The 24,936-nt window shown below is 47.4% G+C and overlaps 1 protein-coding gene across 1 annotated transcript in view; it reads right to left on the bottom strand.

Annotated features, from left to right (window-relative positions):
* The window catches only part of LOC140727221 (uncharacterized), a 79,973-nt gene that overhangs the window by 37,832 nt on the left and 17,205 nt on the right, over positions 1-24,936 (bottom strand). Inside the window, exon 5 of the mRNA XM_073044488.1 lies at positions 18,998-19,231. Within this exon, the coding sequence (XP_072900589.1) occupies positions 18,998-19,231 (234 nt within the window). The remainder of the gene's footprint in view (positions 1-18,997; positions 19,232-24,936) is intronic.

Genomic DNA, 24,936 nt, shown 5'->3' with positions numbered 1-24,936 from the left:
TCAACTGCCCCCAGACCCCACCACTCACCCACACAATCAATCAACTGCCCCCAGACCCCACCACTCACCCACACAATCAATCAAGTGCCCCCAGACCCCACCACTCACCCACACAATCCATCAACTGCCCCGATCCCACCACTCACCCACACAATCAACTGCCCCCAGACCCCACCACTCACTCACACAATCCATCAACTGCCCCCAGACCCCACCACTCACCCACACAATCCATCAATTGCCCCCAGACCCCACCACTCACCCACACAATCAATCAAGTGCCCCCAGACCCCACCACTCACCCACACAATCCATCAACTGCCCCCAGACCCCACCACTCACCCACACAATCCATCAATTGCCCCCAGACCCCACCACTCACTCACACAATCAATCAAGTGCCCCCAGACCCCACCACTCACCCACACAATCAATCAATTGCCCCCAGACCCCACCACTCACTCACACAATCCATCAACTGCCCCCAGACCCCACCACTCACTCACACAATCAATCAACTGCCCCCAGACCCCACCACTCACCCCCACAATCAATCAACTGCCCCCAGACCCTACCACTCACCCACACAATCCATCAAATGACCCCAGACCCCACCACTCACCCACACAATCAATCAAATGACCCCAGACCCCACCACTCACCCCCACAATCAATCAACTGCCCCCAGACCCCACCACTCACCCCCACAATCAATCAACTGCCCCCAGACCCCACCACTCACTCACACAATCAATCAACTGCCCCCAGACCCCACCACTCACTCACACAATCAATCAAGTGCCCCCAGAACCCACCACTCACTCACACAATCAATCAACTGCCCCCAGACCCCACCACTCACCCCCACTATCAATCAACTGCCCCCAGACCCCACCACTCACTCACACAATCAATCAACTGCCCCCAGACCCCACCACTCACTCACACAATCCATCAAGTGCCCCCAGACCCCACCACTCACCCACACAATCCATCAACTGCCCCCAGACCCCACCACTCACCCACACAATCAATCAAGTGCCCCCAGACCCCACCACTCACTCACACAATCAATCAACTGCCCCCAGACCCCACCACTCACTCACACAATCCATCAAGTGCCCCCAGACCCCACCACTCACCCACACAATCAATCAACTGCCCCCAGACCCCGCCACTCACTCACACAATCAATCAACTGCCCCCAGACCCCGCCACTCACCCACACAATCAATCAAATGACCCCAGACCCCACCACTCACCCCCACAATCAATCAACTGCCCCCAGACCCCACCACTCACCCACACAATCAATCAACTGCCCCCAGACCCCACCACTCACCCACACAATCAATCAAATGACCCCAGACCCCACCACTCACCCACACAATCAACTGCCCCCAGACCCCACCACTCACCCACACAATCAATCAACTGCCCCCAGACCCCACCACTCACCCACACAATCCATCAACTGCCCCCAGACCCCACCACTCACTCACACAATCAATCAACTGCCCCCAGACCCCACCACTCACCCACACAATCAATCAACTGCCCCCAGACCCCACCACTCACCCCCACAATCAATCAACTGCCCCCAGACCCCACCACTCACCCACACAATCAATCAACTGCCCCCAGACCCCACCACTCACTCACACAATCAATCAACTGCCCCCAGACCCCGCCACTCACCCACACAATCAATCAACTGCCCCCAGACCCCACCACTCACCCACACAATCAATCAACTGCCCCCAGACCCCGCCACTCACTCACACAATCAATCAACTGCCCCCAGACCCCACCACTCACCCCCACAATCAATCAACTGCCCCCAGACCCCACCACTCACCCACACAATCAATCAACTGCCCCCAGACCCCACCACTCACCCACACAATCAATCAAATGACCCCAGACCCCACCACTCACCCACACAATCAACTGCCCCCAGACCCCACCACTCACCCACACAATCAATCAACTGCCCCCAGACCCCACCACTCACCCACACAATCAATCAACTGCCCCCAGACCCCACCACTCACCCACACAATCCATCAACTGCCCCCAGACCCCACCACTCACCCCCACAATCAATCAACTGCCCCCAGACCCCACCACTCACTCACACAATCAATCAACTGCCCCCAGACCCCACCACTCACCCACACAATCAATCAACTGCCCCCAGACCCCACCACTCACCCCCACAATCAATCAACTGCCCCCAGACCCCACCACTCACCCACACAATCAATCAACTGCCCCCAGACCCCACCACTCACCCACACAATCAATCAACTGCCCCCAGACCCCACCACTCACCCACACAATCAATCAAATGACCCCAGACCCCACCACTCACCCACACAATCCATCAACTGCCCCCAGACCCCACCACTCACCCACACAATCAATCAACTGCCCCCAGACCCCACCACTCACCCACACAATCCATCAACTGCCCCCAGACACCACCACTCACCCACACAATCCATCAAGTGCCCCCAGACCCCACCACTCACCCCCACAATCAATCAACTGCCCCCAGACCCCACCACTCACCCCCACAATCAATCAACTGCCCCAGACCCCACCACTCACCCACACAATCAATCAACTGCCCCCAGACCCCACCACTCACCCCCACAATCAATCAACTGCCCCCAGACCCCACCACTCACCCCCACAATCCATCAACTGCCCCCAGACCCCACCACTCACCCACACAATCAATCAACTGCCCCCAGACCCCACCACTCACCCACACAATCCATCAACTGCCCCCAGACCCCATCACTCACCCACACAATCAATCAACTGCCCCCAGACCCCACCACTCACCCACACAATCAATCAACTGCCCCCAGACCCCACCACTCACCCACACAATCAATCAACTGCCCCCAGACCCCACCACTCACCCACACAATCAATCAACTGCCCCCAGACCCCACCACTCACCCACACAATCAATCAACTGCCCCCAGACCCCACCACTCACCCACACAATCCATCAACTGCCCCCAGACCCCACCACTCACTCACACAATCAATCAACTGCCCCCAGACCCCACCACTCACCCACACAATCCATCAACTGCCCCCAGACCCCACCACTCACCCACACAATCAATCAACTGCCCCCAGACCCCACCACTCACCCCCACAATCAATCAACTGCCCCCAGACCCCACCACTCACCCACACAATCAATCAACTGCCCCCAGACCCCACCACTCACTCACACAATCAATCAACTGCCCCCAGACCCCACCACTCACCCACACAATCCATCAACTGCCCCCAGACCCCACCACTCACCCACACAATCAATCAACTGCCCCCAGACCCCACCACTCACCCACACAATCAATCAACTGCCCCCAGACCCCACCACTCACTCACACAATCAATCAACTGCCCCCAGACCCCACCACTCACCCACACAATCAATCAACTGCCCCCAGACCCCACCACTCACCCACACAATCAATCAACTGCCCCCAGACCCCACCACTCACCCACACAATCCATCAACTGCCCCCAGACCCCACCACTCACCCACACAATCAATCAACTGCCCCCAGACCCCACCACTCACCCACACAATCAATCAACTGCCCCCAGACCCCACCACTCACTCACACAATCAATCAAGTGCCCCCAGACCCCACCACTCACCCACACAATCCATCAACTGCCCCCAGACCCCACCACTCACCCACACAATCCATCAACTGCCCCCAGACCCCACCACTCACCCACACAATCCATCAACTGCCCCCAGACCCCACCACTCACCCACACAATCCATCAACTGCCCCCAGACCCCACCACTCACCCACACAATCAATCAACTGCCCCCAGACCCCACCACTCACTCACACAATCAATCAACTGCCCCCAGACCCCACCACTCACCCACACAATCCATCAACTGCCCCCAGACCCCACCACTCACCCACACAATCCATCAACTGCCCCCAGACCCCACCACTCACCCACACAATCAATCAACTGCCCCCAGACCCCACCACTCACCCACACAATCCATCAACTGCCCCCAGACCCCACCACTCACCCACACAATCAATCAACTGCCCCCAGACCCCACCACTCACCCACACAATCAATCAACTGCCCCCAGACCCCACCACTCACCCACACAATCAATCAAGTGCCCCGATCCCACCACTCACCCACACAATCCATCAACTGCCCCCAGACCCCACCACTCACCCACACAATCAATCAACTGCCCCCAGACCCCACCACTCACCCACACAATCCATCAACTGCCCCCAGACCCCACCACTCACTCACACAATCAATCAACTGCCCCCAGACCCCACCACTCACCCACACAATCCATCAACTGCCCCCAGACCCCACCACTCACCCACACAATCAATCAACTGCCCCCAGACCCCACCACTCACCCACACAATCCATCAAATGACCCCAGACCCCACCACTCACCCACACAATCAACTGCCCCCAGACCCCACCACTCACCCACACAATCAATCAACTGCCCCCAGACCCCATCACTCACTCACACAATCCATCAACTGCCCCCAGACCCCATCACTCACTCACACAATCCATCAACTGCCCCCAGACCCCACCACTCACCCACACAATTAATCAAATGACCCACACAATTAAGCAACCAACACACACATCTTCAGGATGTAGAAGGGAATTAGAACAGCTGTGAGAAACACACACAGTCACAGGGAAAATGTGCAAACTCCAAAGGGGACAGAAGAGGTTTTCAAAGTGATACCTTGAGGGTACGAGCTACAAGTAGAGGACAAACTTAGGTGCAGAGGCTGAGGGCTGGTCTGATAGGAATTGGTAAGATCACGAGAAGCAATGGACATTCAAAATCTTTTTTCCCCAACGTGGAAATGGCAAAGTACTACACGCACTGAACCTAAGGTGGGGTAAGTTGAAAGGAGACATGCGGGACAAGTTTTTTCCTTGTTCCCTGGCCTTATTGACATTGAGTGAGAGGTTGTTGTTATTACACCACTCAGCCAAATTTTCACCCTCCCTCCTGTATGCTGATCCATCACCCCTTTGATACAGCCCACAACAGTGGTGTCATCAGCAAACTCGTACTTGGTGTTGGAGCTGTGCTTAGCCACACAGTCACAGGTGTGGAGAGAGTAGAGCAGAGGACTAAGCACACATCCCTGTGGCGATACTGTGGAGGAGATGTTTTTGCCAATCCGAACAGACTGGGGTCTACAAGTGAGGAAATCCAGGATCCAATTGCTCACGGGATTTTGAGGCCCAGGTCTTGGAGTTTACTGACTAGTTTTGAGGGGACGATGGTGGTAAATGCTGAGCTGTAATCGATAAAGAGTATCCTGGTGTTCCAGGGTTGTGTGAAGAGCCAACGATAGCATCTGCTGTAGACCTGCCGTTTTGGTAGGTGAACTGGAGCAGATCCAAGTCATCATTCAGACGGGAGCTGATATGCTTCAACACCAGCCTCTCAAAACACTTCATCACCGTGGATGTAAGTGCCACTGGGTGATAGTCATTGAGACAGGTTACCACACTCTTCTTGGGCACCGGTATGATTGAAGCAGGTGGGTGTCGGAGTGAGAGGATGAAGATATCGGTGAACGCACCAGCCAGTTGGTCAGCACAGGTCTTCAGTACTCGGCCAGGTACTCCGTCCAGACCGGATGCTTTCCTTGGATTCACTCTCTTGAAGGCAGCCCGCACGTCATCTTCAGAGACCAAAGGATCATCGTGAGACGTGGGGGTGCGCGATGGCTCTCTGCTGAGAAATGGCTGAGCATTTTACAAGTAGATAGAGGATCTGATTGAAGCATTAATATTGTATAGCACACATGACCCATCAGTTCTGGTAAAAGCCAGCAACCTGAAACACACCTGCCAGCTCACCACAGTGATTCCCAAAGTTTTCTAATGTACTATGATATAAATCCAAGTAAAAACTGGATTTCTTTTTTCAGACGCATGTTTTACAAGTCTGTCAATAGAAACATCGACTTTTGAACAAAATGGAAGACAGCAACTGGTATAAAATATCTAATGACTAAATGCAAAGGAGAAAGGAGTCTAGAAGAAAACAGTCAAACGACACTGAACGGAGAGCACAAACACGTGGTGTAACAACAAAATCTACTCACCCTGAGATGCCCAGCGGTCACAACTTCACTCACTGTCCTCTGTGGTTCAGCAAAGAAACAGAAGGTGAGCGTGTCATGTTCTTTGTTGTAAGGTTCTGATCACTAGTTTAAACTTCAAAGTAAATTTATTATCAAAGTACATATATGTCAGCATATACAACCCTGAGACTCATTTTCCTGCGGGCATACTCAGCAAATCCATAGAATAATAACTATTACAGGATCAATGAAATTCAACAAGAGTGCAGAAGACAACAAACTGTGCAAATGCAAATATAAATAAATACAGTCGGCCCTCCTTATCCGCAGATTCTGTATGCACAGATTCAACCAACCGCGGATCGGGAAACCTGGAAGTTCTCTCTCCAGCACTCGTTGTTTGAGCATGTACAGACTATTTTTTTCCTTGTCATTATTCCATAAACAATACAGTATAACAACTATTTACATAGCATTTACATTGTATTAGGTATTATAAGTAATCTAGAAATGACTTAAAAGTACAGGCAGTCCCCGGGTTATGAACGAGTTCCATTCCTGAATCCGTCTTTAAGTCGGATTTGAAGTCAGAACAGTACATCCGGTATTATTTAGCGTCAGTTAGTCAAATGTTTTTCTTAGTATATAGTACATATTTTACCTTTCTATGCATATAAAACACTTAAGAAACATACGTATTTCAATAATTTAACCACTGCATTGCTTAGTAATAATTGTAGCTTTCATCGGGGCAGGGCCTTTCACATGCTCCATTAAAATAGTTCCGATCATTGACCGACTGTAGCCCAACGCTTTTCCAATGATCTCTTTCTGATCGCTTTATTAGTTCCACCTTATTTTCAATCGCGATTATTTTTGTGAACAGATTATTTTCGTGAACAGATTCTGAGCTGCACTGCCAGGTCCTAATGTCCACCGCACAGAGACATGTTAAATAAAGTCAGGGGTTCCGCTGGGTCCTAAAGACCACCGCACTGATACATGTTAAATAAGGGACTTGAGCATCTGCAAATTTTGGTATCCGCGGGGGTGGATCCCGGAACCAATCCCCCGCGGATAAGGAGGGCCGACTGTAGCAATAAATAAGGATGATGTGAGATAATGAGGTAAAGAGTCCTTAAACTGAGATCATTGGTTGTAGAAACATTTCAACGAGGGGGCAAGTGAGAACTGTTCAACAGACTTACCTGCTTCTGTTTGCTATCTCATAACCCAGGCTCCCGAAATGGATAACATTACCTCATGATTTCAGGGCCTCAATAACTGCCCCCCAAGCTCACACCTTCAAATGCAGTCCAAAGGGAAACCATTCCCACAATTTCAAACACATATTGCAAAGATAAATCTTTAACATTTGGTAAATTCCACATTAACTTAACTGAAAAAATTACTCACTAATTGTTCTGTTCCCTTTAAGGTGGAGAATTAAACATTTTTCACCCCTCTGAAACAGATGGCTGGTATCACCACTGCACAAATCTTCTCTTCCATTTTGGTCTCTGAATGCCAACCAAGGCGGCACTGCGGACAGCGCAGAATTTGCTTGTCTAACAATGTAGTTTGTATGAGGTACTCAGTGCCCAGAGGTATTCATAGCTGATACAGATCTTAACTCCAGCAAGATTTTTCCAGATCCTAACCCTTATTACATCTGGCTTTGAAAGGCACATTTCAGCATCTGGTTCAATTCTTTGATGCATGTTTTACAACCAGACAGATTTCCGGTCGATTAATTAAAATGACTGAAAAAGCCAGGAAGCACTTAAGGAAGCACTTAGAAAATAGACCAGAACAGTCAGTGTAGATCACAGGTTAGAAAGAACAAAAATTGCAACCAGAATGTAGCAACACAGGAGATTCTGCAGATAATGGGACACGCACAAGGAGTTCAGCTGGTCTTGAAGTCCCGATGAAGAGTCTCGGCCCGAAACAGCGACTCTTCATTCATCTCCATTGAAGCTGCCTGACCTGCTGAGTTCCTGCAGCACATTATGTTGCATTGAAACATCAGAAAAGGCTGGCAGAGCAGGAAAAAGTTTGCCTACCTCAGTGGAATCAGATGGATTAAATTCAAAATCCGAGTCTTCGCTTCTTGCCTTTTACCATGGTTTGAAGATCCACACAGGAGGAAGTGATTGTGAGAATGAAAAATAATTTTGCATATTTACATAATTCATGCAACACTTAAAAACAACAGTAATTGCGCTTGCAATTTATTTTTCTATTTAATTATTTGGACTTGCTAATTGAATAGCAACAGCCAATCCCTTAAAGTGCTAAAATCCAATCCCTCAACAAAATACCCACACTCCATACCCGCCATATGGTAAAGCTTGCATGTTTGGTGAATCCCACATAAACTCACCTGAAAAATTATTCCAATTATTCTGGTTCAGACTTTAACCATCCTTCTTTGCAGGACCCCCTCCCCCTTGTTTTAAAAGAAATGGTTGCTCAACCTGAGAACTTCCAGCATATCTTCAACCACCCTGCAACATTGAACCATTCAGCCTGTCATCACAGTTCTATTTTATAGAGGGATACTGCTTTGAATCAGGCCTTGTGGCCCAGAGTCTGCGCCAATCATCACATTTGCAATCATCGTACCAATTCCCATTTCATTCTCACTAACCCTCCCCCTCGTAGATTCTACCCCCACCTACACACTGTGGGCAAGGTAACGTAACAATCAGCAAGCAGGGGTGTGAGGGACACCAGATCAGCGCAGCTGGAGAGAATACATCTGACCACAGGGAGAACATGCAAACTCCACACAGAGGTCAGGGTTGAACCAAGGTCTCCAGCACCGTGAGGCACTGGAACTACCAGCTGTACCACCGTGCCACCTAAATGTAAATGTTCCTCCTGTTACTACCAAGTCAGGTCACTGAAACCGTCCCAAACATTCCCAAAAACAATCGACAGAAACCGCCCCAAACCTTCCCAAAAACAATCCATTGAAACCACCCCAAACCTTCCCAAAAACAATCGACAGAAACCATCCCAAACCCTCCCAAAAACAATCGACAGAAACCACCCCAAACCTTCCCAAAAACAATCGACAGAAACCATCCCAAACCCTCCCAAAAACAATCGACAGAAACCACCCCAAACCTTCCCAAAAACAATCTACTGAAACCACCCCAAACCTCCCCAAAAACAATCGACAGAAACCATCCCAAACCCTCCCAAAAACAATCGACAGAAACCACCCCAAACCTTCCCAAAAACAATCGACAGAAACCATCCCAAACCCTCCCAAAAACAATCGACAGAAAGCACCCCAAACCTTCCCAAAAACAATCGACAGAAACCATCCCAAACCTTCCCAAAAACAATCGACAGAAACCATCCCAAACCCTCCCAAAAACAATCGACAGAAACCATCCCAAACCTTCCCAAAAACAATCGACAGAAACCACCCCAAACCTTCCCAAACCTTCCCAAAAACAATCGACAGAAACCACCCCAAACCTTCCCAAAAACAATCCACTAAAACCACCCCAAACCTTCCCAAAAACAATCGACAGAAATCATCCCAAACCTTCCCAAAAACAATCCACTGAAACCACCCCAAACCTTCCCAAAAACAATCCACTGAAACCACCCCAAACCTTCCCAAAAACAATCCACTGAAACCACCCCAAACCTTCCCAAAAACAATCGAAAGAAATCATCCAAAACCCTCCCAAAAACAATCCACTGAAACCACCCCAAACCTTCCCAAAAACAATCCACTGAAACCACCCCAAACCTTCCCAAAAACAATCTACAGAAATCGTCCCAAACCTTCCCAAAAACAATCGACAGAAACCACCCCAAAAACAATCGACTGAAACCACCCCAAACCTTCCCAAAAACAATCGACTGAAACCACCCCAAACCTTCCCAAAAACAATTGACAGAAACCACCCCAAACCTTCCCAAAAACAATCGACAGAAACCATCCCAAACCCTCCCAAAAACAATCGACAGAAACCACCCCAAACCTTCCCAAAAACAATCCACTGAAACCACCCCAAACCTTCCCAAAAACAATCGACAGAAACCATCCCAAACCCTCCCAAAAACAATTGACAGAAACCACCCCAAACCTTCCCAAAAACAATCGACAGAAACCACCCCTCAACTTCCCAAAAACAATCTACAGAAACCACCCCAAACCTTCCCAAAAACAATCGACAGAAATCACCCCAAACCTTCCCAAAAATAATCGATAGAAACCACCCCAAACCTTCCCAAAAACAATCCACTGAAACCACCCCAAACCTTCCCAAAACCAATTGACAGAAACCACCCCAAACCTTTCCAAAAACAATCGACAGAAACCACCCCAAACCTTCCCAAAAACAATCGACAGAAATCACCCCAAACCTTCCCAAAAACAATCGACAGAAACCATCCCAAACCCTCCCAAAAACAAACGACAGAAACCATCCCAAACCCTCCCAAAAACAATCGACAGAAACCACCCCAAACCTTCCCAAAAACAATTGACAGAAACCATCCCAAACCCTCCCAAAAACAATCGACAGAAACCAACCCAAACCTTCCCAAAAACAATCGACAGAAACCATCCCAAACCCTCCCAAAAACAATCGACAGAAACCACCCCAACCCTTCCCAAAAACAATCGACAGAAACCACCCCAAACCTTCCCAAAAACAATCTACTGAAACCACCCCAAACCTTCCCAAAAACAATCGACAGAAACCATCCCAAACCCTCCCAAAAACAATCGACAGAAACCACCCCAAACCTTCCCAAAAACAATCGACAGAAACCATCCCAAACCCTCCCAAAAACAATCGACAGAAAGCACCCCAAACCTTCCCAAAAACAATCGACAGAAACCATCCCAAACCCTCCCAAAAACAATCGACAGAAAGCACCCCAAACCTTCCCAAAAACAATCGACAGAAACCATCCCAAACCCTCCCAAAAACAATCGACAGAAACCATCCCAAACCTTCCCAAAAACAATCGACAGAAACCACCCCAAACCTTCCCAAACCTTCCCAAAAACAATCGACAGAAACCACCCCAAACCTTCCCAAAAACAATCCACTAAAACCATCCCAAACCCTCCCAAAAACAATCGACAGAAATCATCCCAAACCTTCCCAAAAACAATCCACTGAAACCACCCCAAACCTTCCCAAAAACAATCCACTGAAACCACCCCAAATCTTCCCAAAAACAATCCACTGAAACCACCCCAAACCTTCCCAAAAACAATCCACTGAAACCACCCCAAACCTTCCCAAAAACAATCCACTGAAACCACCCCAAACCTTCCCAAAAACAATCGACAGAAACCACCCCAAAAACAATCGACTGAAACCACCCCAAACCTTCCCAAAAACAATCGACTGAAACCACCCCAAACCTTCCCAAAAACAATCAACTGAAACCACCCCAAACCTTCCCAAAAACAATCGACAGAAACCATCCCAAACCCTCCCAAAAACAATCGACAGAAACCACCCCAAACTTTCCCAAAAACAATCCACTGAAACCACCCCAAACCTTCCCAAAAACAATCGACAGAAACCATCCCAAACCCTCCCAAAAACAATCGACAGAAACCACCCCAAACCTTCCCAAAAACAATCGACAGAAACCACCTCTCAACTTCCCAAAAACAATCTACAGAAACCACCCCAAACCTTCCCAAAAACAATCTACAGAAACCACCCCAAACCTTCCCAAAAACAATCGACTGAAACCACCCCAAACCTTCCCAAAACAATCGACAGAAATCACCCCAAACCTTCCCAAAAATAATCGACAGAAACCACCCCAAACCTTCCCAAAAACAATCCACTGAAACCACCCCAAACCTTCCCAAAAACAATCCACTGAAACCACCCCAAACCTTTCCAAAAACAATCGACAGAAACCACCCCAAACCTTCCCAAAAACAATCGACAGAAATCACCCCAAACCTTCCCAAAAACAATCGACAGAAACCATCCCAAACCCTCCCAAAAACAATCGACAGAAACCATCCCAAACCCTCCCAAAAACAATCGACAGAAACCACCCCAAACCTTCCCAAAAACAATCGACAGAAACCATCCCAAACCCTCCCAAAAACAATCGACAGAAACCATCCCAAACCTTCCCAAAAACAATCAACAGAAACCACCCCAAACCTTCCCAAAAACAATCGACAGAAACCACCCCAAACCTTCCCAAAAACAATCCACTGAAACCACCCCAAACCTTCCCAAAAACAATCGACAGAAACCACCCCAAACCTTCCCAAAAACAATCTACAGAAATCATCCCAAACCTTCCCAAAAACAATCGACAGAAACCACCCCAAACCCTCCCAAAAACAATCGACAGAAACCACCCCAAACCTTCCCAAAATCAATCGACTGAAACCACCCCAAACCTTCCCAAAAACAATCGACTGAAACCACCCCAAACCTTCCCAAAAACAATCGACAGAAACCACCCCAAACCTTCCCAAAAACAATCAACAGAAACCATCCCAAACCCTCCCAAAAACAATCGACAGAAACCACCCCAAACCTTCCCAAAAACAATCCACTGAAACCACCCCAAACCTTCCCAAAAACAATCAACTGAAACCACCCCAAACCTTCCCAAAAACAATCGACAGAGACCACCCCAAACCTTCCCAAAAACAATCGACTGAAACCACCCCAAACCTTCCCAAAAACAATCGACAGAGACCACCCCAAACCTTCCCAAAAACAATCGACTGAAACCACCCCAAACCTTCCCAAAAACAATCAACAGAAACCACCCCAAACCTTCCCAAAAACAATCAACAGAAACCATCCCAAACCTTCCCAAAAACAATCGACAGAAACCATCCCAAACCCTCCCAAAAACAATCGACAGAAACCATCCCAAACCTTCCCAAAAACAATCGACAGAAACCACCCCAAACCTTCCCAAAAACAATCGACAGAAACCACCCCAAACCTTCCCAAAAACAATCCACTGAAACCACCCCAAACCTTCCCAAAAACAATCGACAGAAACCACCCCAAACCTTCCCAAAAACAATCTACAGAAATCATCCCAAACCTTCCCAAAAACAATCGACAGAAACCACCCCAAACCCTCCCAAAAACAATCGACAGAAACCACCCCAAACCTTCCCAAAATCAATCGACTGAAACCACCCCAAACCTTCCCAAAAACAATCGACTGAAACCACCCCAAACCTTCCCAAAAACAATCGACAGAAACCACCCCAAACCTTCCCAAAAACAATCAACAGAAACCATCCCAAACCCTCCCAAAAACAATCGACAGAAACCACCCCAAACCTTCCCAAAAACAATCCACTGAAACCACCCCAAACCTTCCCAAAAACAATCAACTGAAACCACCCCAAACCTTCCCAAAAACAATCGACAGAGACCACCCCAAACCTTCCCAAAAACAATCGACTGAAACCACCCCAAACCTTCCCAAAAACAATCGACAGAGACCACCCCAAACCTTCCCAAAAACAATCGACTGAAACCACCCCAAACCTTCCCAAAAACAATCAACAGAAACCACCCCAAACCTTCCCAAAAACAATCAACAGAAACCATCCCAAACCCTCCCAAAAACAATCCACTGAAACCACCCCAAACCTTCCCAAAAACAATCGACAGAAACCACCCCAAACCTTCCCAAAAACAATCGACAGAAACCACCCCAAACCTTCCCAAAAACAATCAACAGAAACCACCCCTCAACTTCCCAAAAACAATCTACAGAAACCACCCCAAACCTTCCCAAAAACAATCGACAGAGACCACCCCAAACCTTCCCAAAAACAATCGACTGAAACCACCCCAAACCTTCCCAAAAACAATCGACAGAAACCACCCCAAACCTTCCGAAAAACAATCAACAGAAACCATCCCAAACCCTCCCAAAAACAATCCACTGAAACCACCCCAAACCTTCCCAAAAACAATCGACTGAAACCACCCCAAACCTTCCCAAAAACAATCGACAGAAACCACCCCAAACCTTCCCAAAAACAATCAACAGAAACCATCCCAAACCCTCCCAAAAACAATCCACTGAAACCACCCCAAACCTTCCCAAAAACAATCAACTGAAACCACCCCAAACCTTCCCAAAAACAATCGACAGAAACCACCCCAAACCTTCCCAAAAACAATCAACAGAAACCACCCCTCAACTTCCCAAAAACAATCTACAGAAACCACCCCAAACCTTCCCAAAAACAATCGACAGAAACCACCCCAAACCTTCCCAAAAACAATCCATTGAAACCACCCCAAACCTTCCCAAAAACAATTGACAGAAACCACCCCAAACCTTTCCAAAAACAATCGACAGAAACCACCCCAAACCTTCCCAAAAACAATCGACAGAAACCATCCCAAACCTTCCCAAAAACAATCCACTGAAGCCACCCCAAACCTTCCCAAAAACAATCGACAGAAACCATCCCAAACCCTCCCAAAAACAATCGACAGAAACCATCCCAAACCCTCCCAAAAACAATCGACAGAAACCACCCCAAACCTTCCCAAAAACAATCGACAGAAACCATCCCAAACCCTCCCAAAAACAATCGACAGAAACCACCCCAAACCTTCCCAAAAACAATCGACAGAAACCATCCCAAGCCCTCCCAAAAACAATCGACAGAAACCATCCCAAACCTTCCCAAAAACAATCGACAGAAACCACCCCAAACCTTCCCAAAAACAATCGACAGAAACCACCCCAAACCTTCCCAAAAACAATCGACAGAAACCACCCCAAACCTTCCCAAAAACAATCCACTGAAACCACCCCAAACCTTCCCAAAAACAATCCACTGAAACCACCCCAAACCTTCCCAAAAACAATCGACAGAAACCACCCCAAACCTTCCCAAAAACAATCGACAGAAATCATCCCAAACCTTCCCAAAAACAATCCACTGAAACCACCCCAAACCTTCCCAAAAACAATCGACAGAAACCACCCCAAACCTTCCCAAAAACAATCGACAGTAACCATCCCAAACCCTCCCAAAAACAATCGACAGAAACCACCCCAAACCTTCCCAAAAACAATCGACAGAAACCATCCCAAACCCTCCCAAAAACAATCGACAGAAACCATCCCAAACCTTCCCAAAAACAATCCACTGAAACCACCCCAAACCTTCCCAAAAACAATCCACTGAAACCACCCCAAACCTTCCCAAAAACAATCGACAGAAACCACCCCAAACCTTCCCAAAAACAATCGACAGAAACCACCCCAAACCTTCCCAAAAATAATCGACAGAAATCATCCCAAACCTTCCCAAAAACAATCCACTGAAACCACCCCAAACCTTCCCAAAAACAATCGACAGAAACCACCCCAAACCTTCCCAAAAACAATCGACAGAAACCATCCCAAACCCTCCCAAAAACAATCAACAGAAACCACCCCAAACCTTCCCAAAAACAATCGCCAGAAACCATCCCAAACCCTCCCAAAAACAATCGACAGAAACCATCCCAAACCTTCCCAAAAACAATCCACTGAAACCACCCCAAACCTTCCCAAAAACAATCCACTGAAACCACCCCAAACCTTCCCAAAAACAATCGACAGAAACCACCCCAAACCTTCCCAAAAACAATCCACTGAAACCACCCCAAACCTTCCCAAAAGCAATCCACTGAAACCACCCCAAACCTTCCCAAAAACAATCGACAGAAACCACCCCAAACCTTCCCAAAAACAATCCACTGAAACCACCCCAAACCTTCCCAAAAACAATCCACTGAAACCACCCCAAACCTTCCCAAAAACAATCGACAGAAATCATCCCAAACCTTCCCAAAAACAATCCACTGAAACCACCCCAAACCTTCCCAAAAACAATCGACAGAAACCACCCCATACCTTCCCAAAAACAATCGACAGTAACCATCCCAAACCCTCCCAAAAACAATCGACAGAAACCACCCCAAACCTTCCCAAAAACAATCGACAGAAACCATCCCAAACCCTCCCAAAAACAATCGACAGAAACCATCCCAAACCTTCCCAAAAACAATCCACTGAAACCACCCCAAACCTTCCCAAAAACAATCCACTGAAACCACCCCAAACCTTCCCAAAAACAATCGACAGAAACCACCCCAAACCTTCCCAAAAACAATCGACAGAAACCACCCCAAACCTTCCCAAAAATAATCGACAGAAATCATCCCAAACCTTCCCAAAAACAATCCACTGAAACCACCCCAAACCTTCCCAAAAACAATCGACAGAAACCACCCCAAACCTTCCCAAAAACAATCGACAGAAACCATCCCAAACCCTCCCAAAAACAATCAACAGAAACCACCCCAAACCTTCCCAAAAACAATCGCCAGAAACCATCCCAAACCCTCCCAAAAACAATCGACAGAAACCATCCCAAACCTTCCCAAAAACAATCCACTGAAACCACCCCAAACCTTCCCAAAAACAATCCACTGAAACCACCCCAAACCTTCCCAAAAACAATCGACAGAAACCACCCCAAACCTTCCCAAAAACAATCCACTGAAACCACCCCAAACCTTCCCAAAAACAATCCACTGAAACCACCCCAAACCTTCCCAAAAACAATCGACAGAAACCACCCCAAACCTTCCCAAAAACAATCGACAGAAATCATCCCAAACCTTCCCAAAAACAATCCACTGAAACCACCCCAAACCTTCCCAAAAACAATCGACAGAAACCACCCCAAACCTTCCCAAAAACAATCGACAGTAACCATCCCAAACCCTCCCAAAAACAATCGACAGAAACCACCCCAAACCTTCCCAAAAACAATCGACAGAAACCATCCCAAACCCTCCCAAAAACAATCGACAGAAACCATCCCAAACCTTCCCAAAAACAATCCACTGAAACCACCCCAAACCTTCCCAAAAACAATCCACTGAAACCACCCCAAACCTTCCCAAAAACAATCGACAGAAACCACCCCAAACCTTCCCAAAAACAATCGACAGAAACCACCCCAAACCTTCCCAAAAATAATCGACAGAAATCATCCCAAACCTTCCCAAAAACAATCCACTGAAACCACCCCAAACCTTCCCAAAAACAATCGACAGAAACCACCCCAAACCTTCCCAAAAACAATCGACAGAAACCATCCCAAACCCTCCCAAAAACAATCAACAGAAACCACCCCAAACCTTCCCAAAAACAATCGCCAGAAACCATCCCAAACCCTCCCAAAAACAATCGACAGAAACCATCCCAAACCTTCCCAAAAACAATCCACTGAAACCACCCCAAACCTTCCCAAAAACAATCCACTGAAACCACCCCAAACCTTCCCAAAAACAATCGACAGAAACCACCCCAAACCTTCCCAAAAACAATCCACTGAAACCACCCCAAACCTTCCCAAAAGCAATCCACTGAAACCACCCCAAACCTTCCCAAAAACAATCGACAGAAACCACCCCAAACCTTCCCAAAAACAATCCACTGAAACCACCCCAAACCTTCCCAAAAACAATCCACTGAAACCACCCCAAACCTTCCCAAAAACAATCGACAGAAATCATCCCAAACCTTCCCAAAAACAATCCACTGAAACCACCCCAAACCTTCCCAAAAACAATCGACAGAAACCACCCCATACCTTCCCAAAAACAATCGACAGTAACCATCCCAAACCCTCCCAAAAACAATCGACAGAAACCACCCCAAACCTTCCCAAAAACAATCGACAGAAACCATCCCAAACCCTCCCAAAAACAATCGACAGAAACCATCCCAAACCTTCCCAAAAACAATCCACTGAAACCACCCCAAACCTTCCCAAAAACAATCCACTGAAACCACCCCAAACCTTCCCAAAAACAATCGACAGAAACCACCCCAAACCTTCCCAAAAACAATCGACAGAAACCACCCCAAACCTTCCCAAAAATAATCGACAGAAATCATCCCAAACCTTCCCAAAAACAATCCACTGAAACCACCCCAAACCTTCCCAAAAACAATCGACAGAAACCACCCCAAACCTTCCCAAAAACAATCGACAGAAACCATCCCAAACCCTCCCAAAAACAATCAACAGAAACCACCCCAAACCTTCCCAAAAACAATCGCCAGAAACCATCCCAAACCCTCCCAAAAACAATCGACAGAAACCATCCCAAACCTTCCCAAAAACAATCCACTGAAACCACCCCAAACCTTCCCAAAAACAATCCACTGAAACCACCCCAAACCTTCCCAAAAACAATCGACAGAAACCACCCCAAACCTTCCCAAAAACAATCCACTGAAACCACCCCAAACCTTCCCAAAAGCAATCCACTGAAACCACCCCAAACCTTCCCAAAAACAATCGACAGAAACCACCCCAAACCTTCCCAAAAACAATCGACAGAAATCATCCCAAACCTTCCCAAAAACAATCCACTGAAACCACCCCAAACCTTCCCAAAAACAATTGACAGAAACCACCCCAAACCTTCCCAAAAACAATCGACAGAAACCATCCCAAACCCTCCCAAAAACAATCGACAGAAACCACCCCAAACCTTCCCAAGAACAATCGACAGAAACCACCCCAAACCTTCCCAAAAACAATCGACAGAAACCACCCCAAACCTTCCCAAAAACAATCGACAGAAACCATCCCAAACCCTCCCAAAAACAATCGATGGGAACCATCCGAAACCCATTTTTGTCTCCAGACCCCGCATCTCCAAACTCCTAGCCTATGACCTACCTCACAACCGAATACAAGACGCTAACCCACCCATCACTCCTTGTCATATTCCCTCCACTGGCTCAATACAGGCCATTCTGTCACACAGGCCACTTTCAGCCTCACTCCCAGTGAAATACTGTTGCCAAGGAGGAAGAAACCTGCAAACACTGGCACTGGATTCCCTGCACATCCACTGCATAACCATTCTGATCACAGACTGGAAACTTAATACAGGGAACGGTGAACCACTCACCTCAGTATCCTCAATACCAGACTCCTCACTTCTGAACTGCTTTTGATGCGCTTCACTCTGCAAATGAAACAGAACATGAGGGCCATGTATTCAGTCATTTTTATGCATTCATGATGAAAAGCAATTGATCTGAAACATTAACCATTTCTCTCTCCACAGATGCTGCCTGCCTTGCTGAGTGCTTCCAGCATCTGTAGTTCTGTTGATTTTTGATGACCCTTGGTTCCGTAGACCTGCCTATGGTTTATTTTTCTATTTCAGTACATAGGCTCAGGAAGAGGGTAGCCTTAGCACAAGATCTCTTCAAAGTAACTGCCAGCATCACTGCACAATCTCTCAAACCCATCTTGCCACCAGGGTTTCAAAATCTTGGAAGGAGAAGCTTCCCCCACTTTGTTTTGATGCCACCTGCTTTGGCGACGAAGGTGAATAGTAATCGGGCAAAGTTTCTTCCTCTTGGTAGGAGATACTGGACATACAGGATATGAAGCTCCACCTGAAGGCTGTGGGAATTCACAAACATTTCCAACGCTCCAGATGGAAAGCTGTGTCCAGCCGCAGCTCCTGTCCGACCAGACAGAGCAAATGGAGCTGGGCTTGGACTCACGGTCGAGCACCTGTGAGGCAGAAGGTGTTCTAGACAGTAGGTGTAGCCAGTTTAGTCACACCGCAGGTACAGAGAGAAAGGAGACGAGGGACCACCAGCCTCCATCAAACTTCCAAGCGCCCGAGCCTCGGCAGGTATTCGTAGGAGAAATGGTGACTACCTCAAACCTCCACGTCAGGAGATTCCCTCGAACAACACTAATGGCCTAGCACAAAGCTTTTATCTAATTACAGGTTTCCCCGCTATCTGAAGGTAGAGCGTTCCTATGAAACCATTTGTAAGCTGAAATGTCGTAAAGCGAAGAAGCAATTACCATTAATTTATATGGGAAATATTTTTGAGCGTTCCCAGACTCAAAAAATAACCTACCAAATCAAACCAAATAACGCATAAAACCTAAAATAGCACTAACATATAGTAAAAGCAGGAATGATATGATAAATATACACCCTATATAAAGTAGAAATATTGTATGTACGGTGTAATTTCACTTATCAAAATCGGGAAGACAGCGAGCCAAAATCAATTTGGAGAAAAAAAAAATCGGCACATACACACATATGCATGTACACTCGTACACACGTACACGCATGTGCACACAACTGCCCGCACAAGGCTTCACAGTCATGGTAGTCTTTCTCGGGGTATAAAGCGGGCGCCTTTTTTTTCGTAAAAGCGAAAATCCTCTTTGGTTAGCGAAAACAGGTACTAATGTAGGTCTTTCGTAACAGCGAGCTGTCGTAAAGCGAACGTTCAAAAACCGGGGGCCACCTGTATCTGGATTGTCTTTGTGCTATCCGTCCTCTTCCATCAAATAACCTTTAATGTACTGTTGCGCCTGGGCCCAACTCTGAGGGGCCGAGGGGTGCAGAGTAGCCCCCTCCTTTTTGAGAATCGCCAGATCGCTATTAATTCAGGTCAGGAGACCCAGGAAATGAGAGAGAGATGTTTGGAATGTCTTGGCCCCTCGGCGATACAAAGCTACGGGAAACGGCCATTGTCTCTTGGAGACGGAATTGTGTATTGAGTACTGTGCATCGTGGAGGCCCTCAGGCAATGTGGGCTGGTTGGGGGATGGCATCATTCCACCCTGATTGACATCTGAGACCTCGTGAGTCAGGATAAAAGAGGGTCTGTGGGAACAGCCCCTCAGACGCACCAGAAGAAACGCTAGAAATCCTGTAACAGCGTAATAGCGAAAGCCGGTGGAAAGTCCACGTGCGTCCTTTTCCATTTGCCTCGGAATTGGTGGGCCTTGCCACAGAAGAATGGCTTTAGCTAACAACAAAGGAGAAATCAGCCCCAACGACTCTCGAAGGATTGACATCATAAAAGGAATGGGCAAGTTTTAATCCGTCTCTCTCTCCAACCCAAAAGCTGCAGCTTGAATGAACTGAGTGACTTTTATATTTCCATCGGACAATACATTATCCCCTAGACAACGATAGAGCTATTTCTTATTGATTATTATTATACCCCCACTTTTAGATTTAGTATTGTCGACGTATCTTATCTGTATGGTTGCATTGATATTATTTTTGTGTATTTTTATCAATAAATACTGTTAAAAATAGTACCATCAGACTTCAACGGACCTCTCTATCTTTGCTGGTAAGTGATCCAGTTACGGGGTACGTAACAGTACCGTCACTGGAAGGAGGTGGGAATGTGGAGAACCGAATTCTAAACCTAGAACTTCAAACACAAGTGGCAAAATTTCAACCTTCTCCCGTTTCGGCCCATGTGTTCTAGGCCAACAGTTCACCAAGAGCCTTGACTCTCTCTTACGTTATCAAAAACGTGCTCAGCTAAGGCCACGGGCTTTGTGAGGCAAATTACTTTATCTCAACTGGGATGCTGGAACTGCGGCTGGTTCACTCTTCCTGGCTCCACGCTGAGCCGAGGGTGACCACGGGAAGCGATCTGGCATCATCACCGAAAAATAGGGCTGGGCTTGGCTGCACATCCCTGAGGGTAAACTGGTGTTGATTTCACTGTGTCAGGAGTGGAGATAGGAGATCGGTGAGCCCCTTAAGAAATGTAGGAATGGAAAGGAGGACAAATGGAAAAATTGCCTGAATGGACAGCAAACTTTATCGAGCCAAGGCTGTACCTAAAACCAAATCTGAGGTGTATGTGTGGAATCTTGCTTATGATGTCCCATCTCCTAGTTTCATTTTAGAGTGCAGTCTGAGTAAAGAGCAACTTGAACAGGATAAATCCATTAAACAGGATAAAATGCATGAAATTGTGGACTTTAGGCATGCTAGGAGCCACACTCATGTCCCCAACTACGTTAACGGAGCTGTAGTGGAGCGTGTATCAAGCTTCAAATTCCTTGGTGTCCACATTTCCAATGATCTCACCTGGTCCCTGAAACTCCCCCATCCTGATCAAAAAGGTGCAACTTCACCTTTACTTCCTGAGGAGCATCAAGAAAGCTCACCTCTGTCCCAGGATACGGATGGACTTTTACCGCTGTACCATTGAGAGCATGTTCACCAACTGCATTTCAGTGTGGTACGGCAATTGTCTCGTGTCGGACTGCAAAACTCTCCAGTGGGTGGTGAAAATTGCACCCAATTGCCCACCATTGAGAACATCTACCATAAATGCAGCCTGGGCAGGGTAAAAAGCATTATCAAGGATGCATCTCACCCTAACCATGGACTTTCTGCTCTCCTCCCATCCGGTAGGTGCTACAGGAGCCTCCGCTCCCCCACCAGCAGTCTCAGGAAGAGCTTCTTCCCTGAGGCTGTGACCCTGCTGAACCTCACATCACAGCACTAAGCAGTATTGTACCCATATTGTGCTGTCTCGGTACTTTTATATTTGTGTGCTGTAGACCTTACTTTTTATTTGCAGATATTTTGTAAATAACACTATTCTTTGCATTTCTGGTTAGATGCGAACTGCATTTCATTGGCTTTGTATCTGTACTCGGCACAATGACAATAAAGTTGAATCTAATCTAATCGAATGAAATGCAATGAAACAGGATAAGGCAATAATACAGCTTAGTGGTGCAGGACGTTGAGCACTGCAAGATCCTACTGTCCCTCTCTCACTTTCTGCCACCTCTCTATGGGGGAGCTTCTGGACATTATGATAACAAACTGAAATCATCCTGTGCTTCACAGTTGGGAATGCACGGTAGCTAATTTGCATGCTAACGGGAAGAAAGTCGCCCCCTCCAGTCACCAGCCAAGGTAATATACTTTCAGCTCATAGCACTAACAATAAAACAAAGTTACGATCTTGGAGCCTGCGGCCCTCGCTGGGTCAGCTGGCAAAGGGAGGCAGATTATATCTTTTTAAAAATTGGATAATTATCTTTAACTGCTGGTAGCCGTGGATGACCGTATCTCTGAGAAGCAACATTGTAGCTCTTACCGCCATGCACCCCACTCCACGCCCTTTGGGTACAGACCTCTGCCAAAGATAATGGTCACTCTTTGAGGCTGGGAGACTGACTGGGGCACCACCACCATTCACCCGCTCCCGCCTGAACCGGCTGCTGGAACCCTGGGCCAAAGTGCAGGACAGTGTCTGGCTGCCAAAACCTTCAGCTTCCTTTCCTCTTTCAATGCACTGTCCGATCATGGCCACTACCAGCAAGGCCCTTGTCTGCTGCCCAGTTTCTGTTTGCTCTTCACAAAACAACTCTGTTGTTGACCCAAGTCCTCAGCAAAATAATCACAAGCTCCCCAGTGGAAGCCTGTTTCGTTTCCCCTCCGAAATAACGTAAGAGAGATCAACATTCAAATTCCCTTCTTTGCCTGAGTGAGGATCTGGCACAGCCTCTGGCTGCCCACTCTGTCTGAACTTTATAGAATCATAGAATTAGCCAGGAGGGAGACAGGCCCTTCAGCCCATCTCATCTATACTGACCAACTTACTTCCCTGAAATAGCCCCATTAGCTTGAGTTTGGCCTCTATCTCTCTAAACCGTTTACACCCATGTGGCAGTTCCATTCAAATACTTATCACCCTCAGTGTGAAAATCTTTCCCCTTTAAATCTTCCCCTCTCGCCATAAACCTATGCCTTTAAGTTTTAGATTTCCCTACTCTGGGAAAAAGTCTTGTGGCCATCCACCTTATCTGTGCCCCTCATTATTTTCTAAAACTCTAGAACAAGGGTTCACAGACTTTTTTATTTAATGCCATGGACCCCTACCATTAACCGAGGGATCCGTAGACCCCAGGTTGGGAACCCCCTGGTCTAGAAGATCACCCCTCTGCCTCCCACACTGTTAATTTTAACGGCAGGACAATCAGACTGATTCCTGCCCATTCTGTCACTAAGGGAACCTCTCACAGCTCAGCCAGCGAAGGAACATCCACTATTACAGCTGAAGTACGTGGTTCATCAGGGCCAGACTTACAGTCACTGACATTCGGCAGCAACGGTACAGGGCAAGGCATAAACATTTCCGCAACTTACTGAAACAAACGTACAGCACAAAAGACAAATCTTCCCGGGTTCATGGACCGCTCAGAAATCTGACTGGCGGAGGAGAAGAAACTGTTCCTAAAACACTGAGTGTGAGCCTTTAGGCTCCTGTACCTCCTTCCCGATGGCAGTAACACCAACGGCATGCCTCGTACGGGGAAGGTTCTTAATGATGGGGGCTGCTTTCCTCTTGAAGGTGTCCTCGATGGTGGGGACGGCTGTGCCTGGGATAGAGCTGGCCGAATCTACAACCCTCTGCAGCCTCTTGCAATTCTGTGCAATGATGCCACACCTGAATACTCTTCACCACTCATCTGTACACACTGAAGAATCTTTGTGACGTGCCAAAACCTCTCAAAATCCTAATGACACAGGGCCGGTATCACACCTTCCTCGTAATTGCATCAGTCTGTTGGTCCCAGGATAGATCCTCTGAGATGCAGTGTTGACATGCAGAGGGATCTCGGGGGGGGGAGGGGGAGAGGGAGAGAGAGAGAGTGTGTGAGTGTGAGAGACTGAGTGATGCACCATCAATAACTTTCTGAGACATGAGGCGAGATATTGGCTTTTATTGACTGGAAGAAAGAACAAGCAGTAATTGACCACCATACTACATCCTGGAGACTGAGGGCAGGGCTCAGGCCCCAATCACCTTTATACCGGGGTCTGTGGGAGGAGCCACAGGAGCAGTCAGCAGGGGG

This window comes from Hemitrygon akajei, chromosome 5 (genome assembly GCF_048418815.1).
Source record: "Hemitrygon akajei chromosome 5, sHemAka1.3, whole genome shotgun sequence".
NCBI lineage: Eukaryota > Metazoa > Chordata > Chondrichthyes > Myliobatiformes > Dasyatidae > Hemitrygon > Hemitrygon akajei.
Note: the sequence above shows the minus strand (reverse complement) of the source record. Positions and strands in the feature narration are given on the sequence as shown.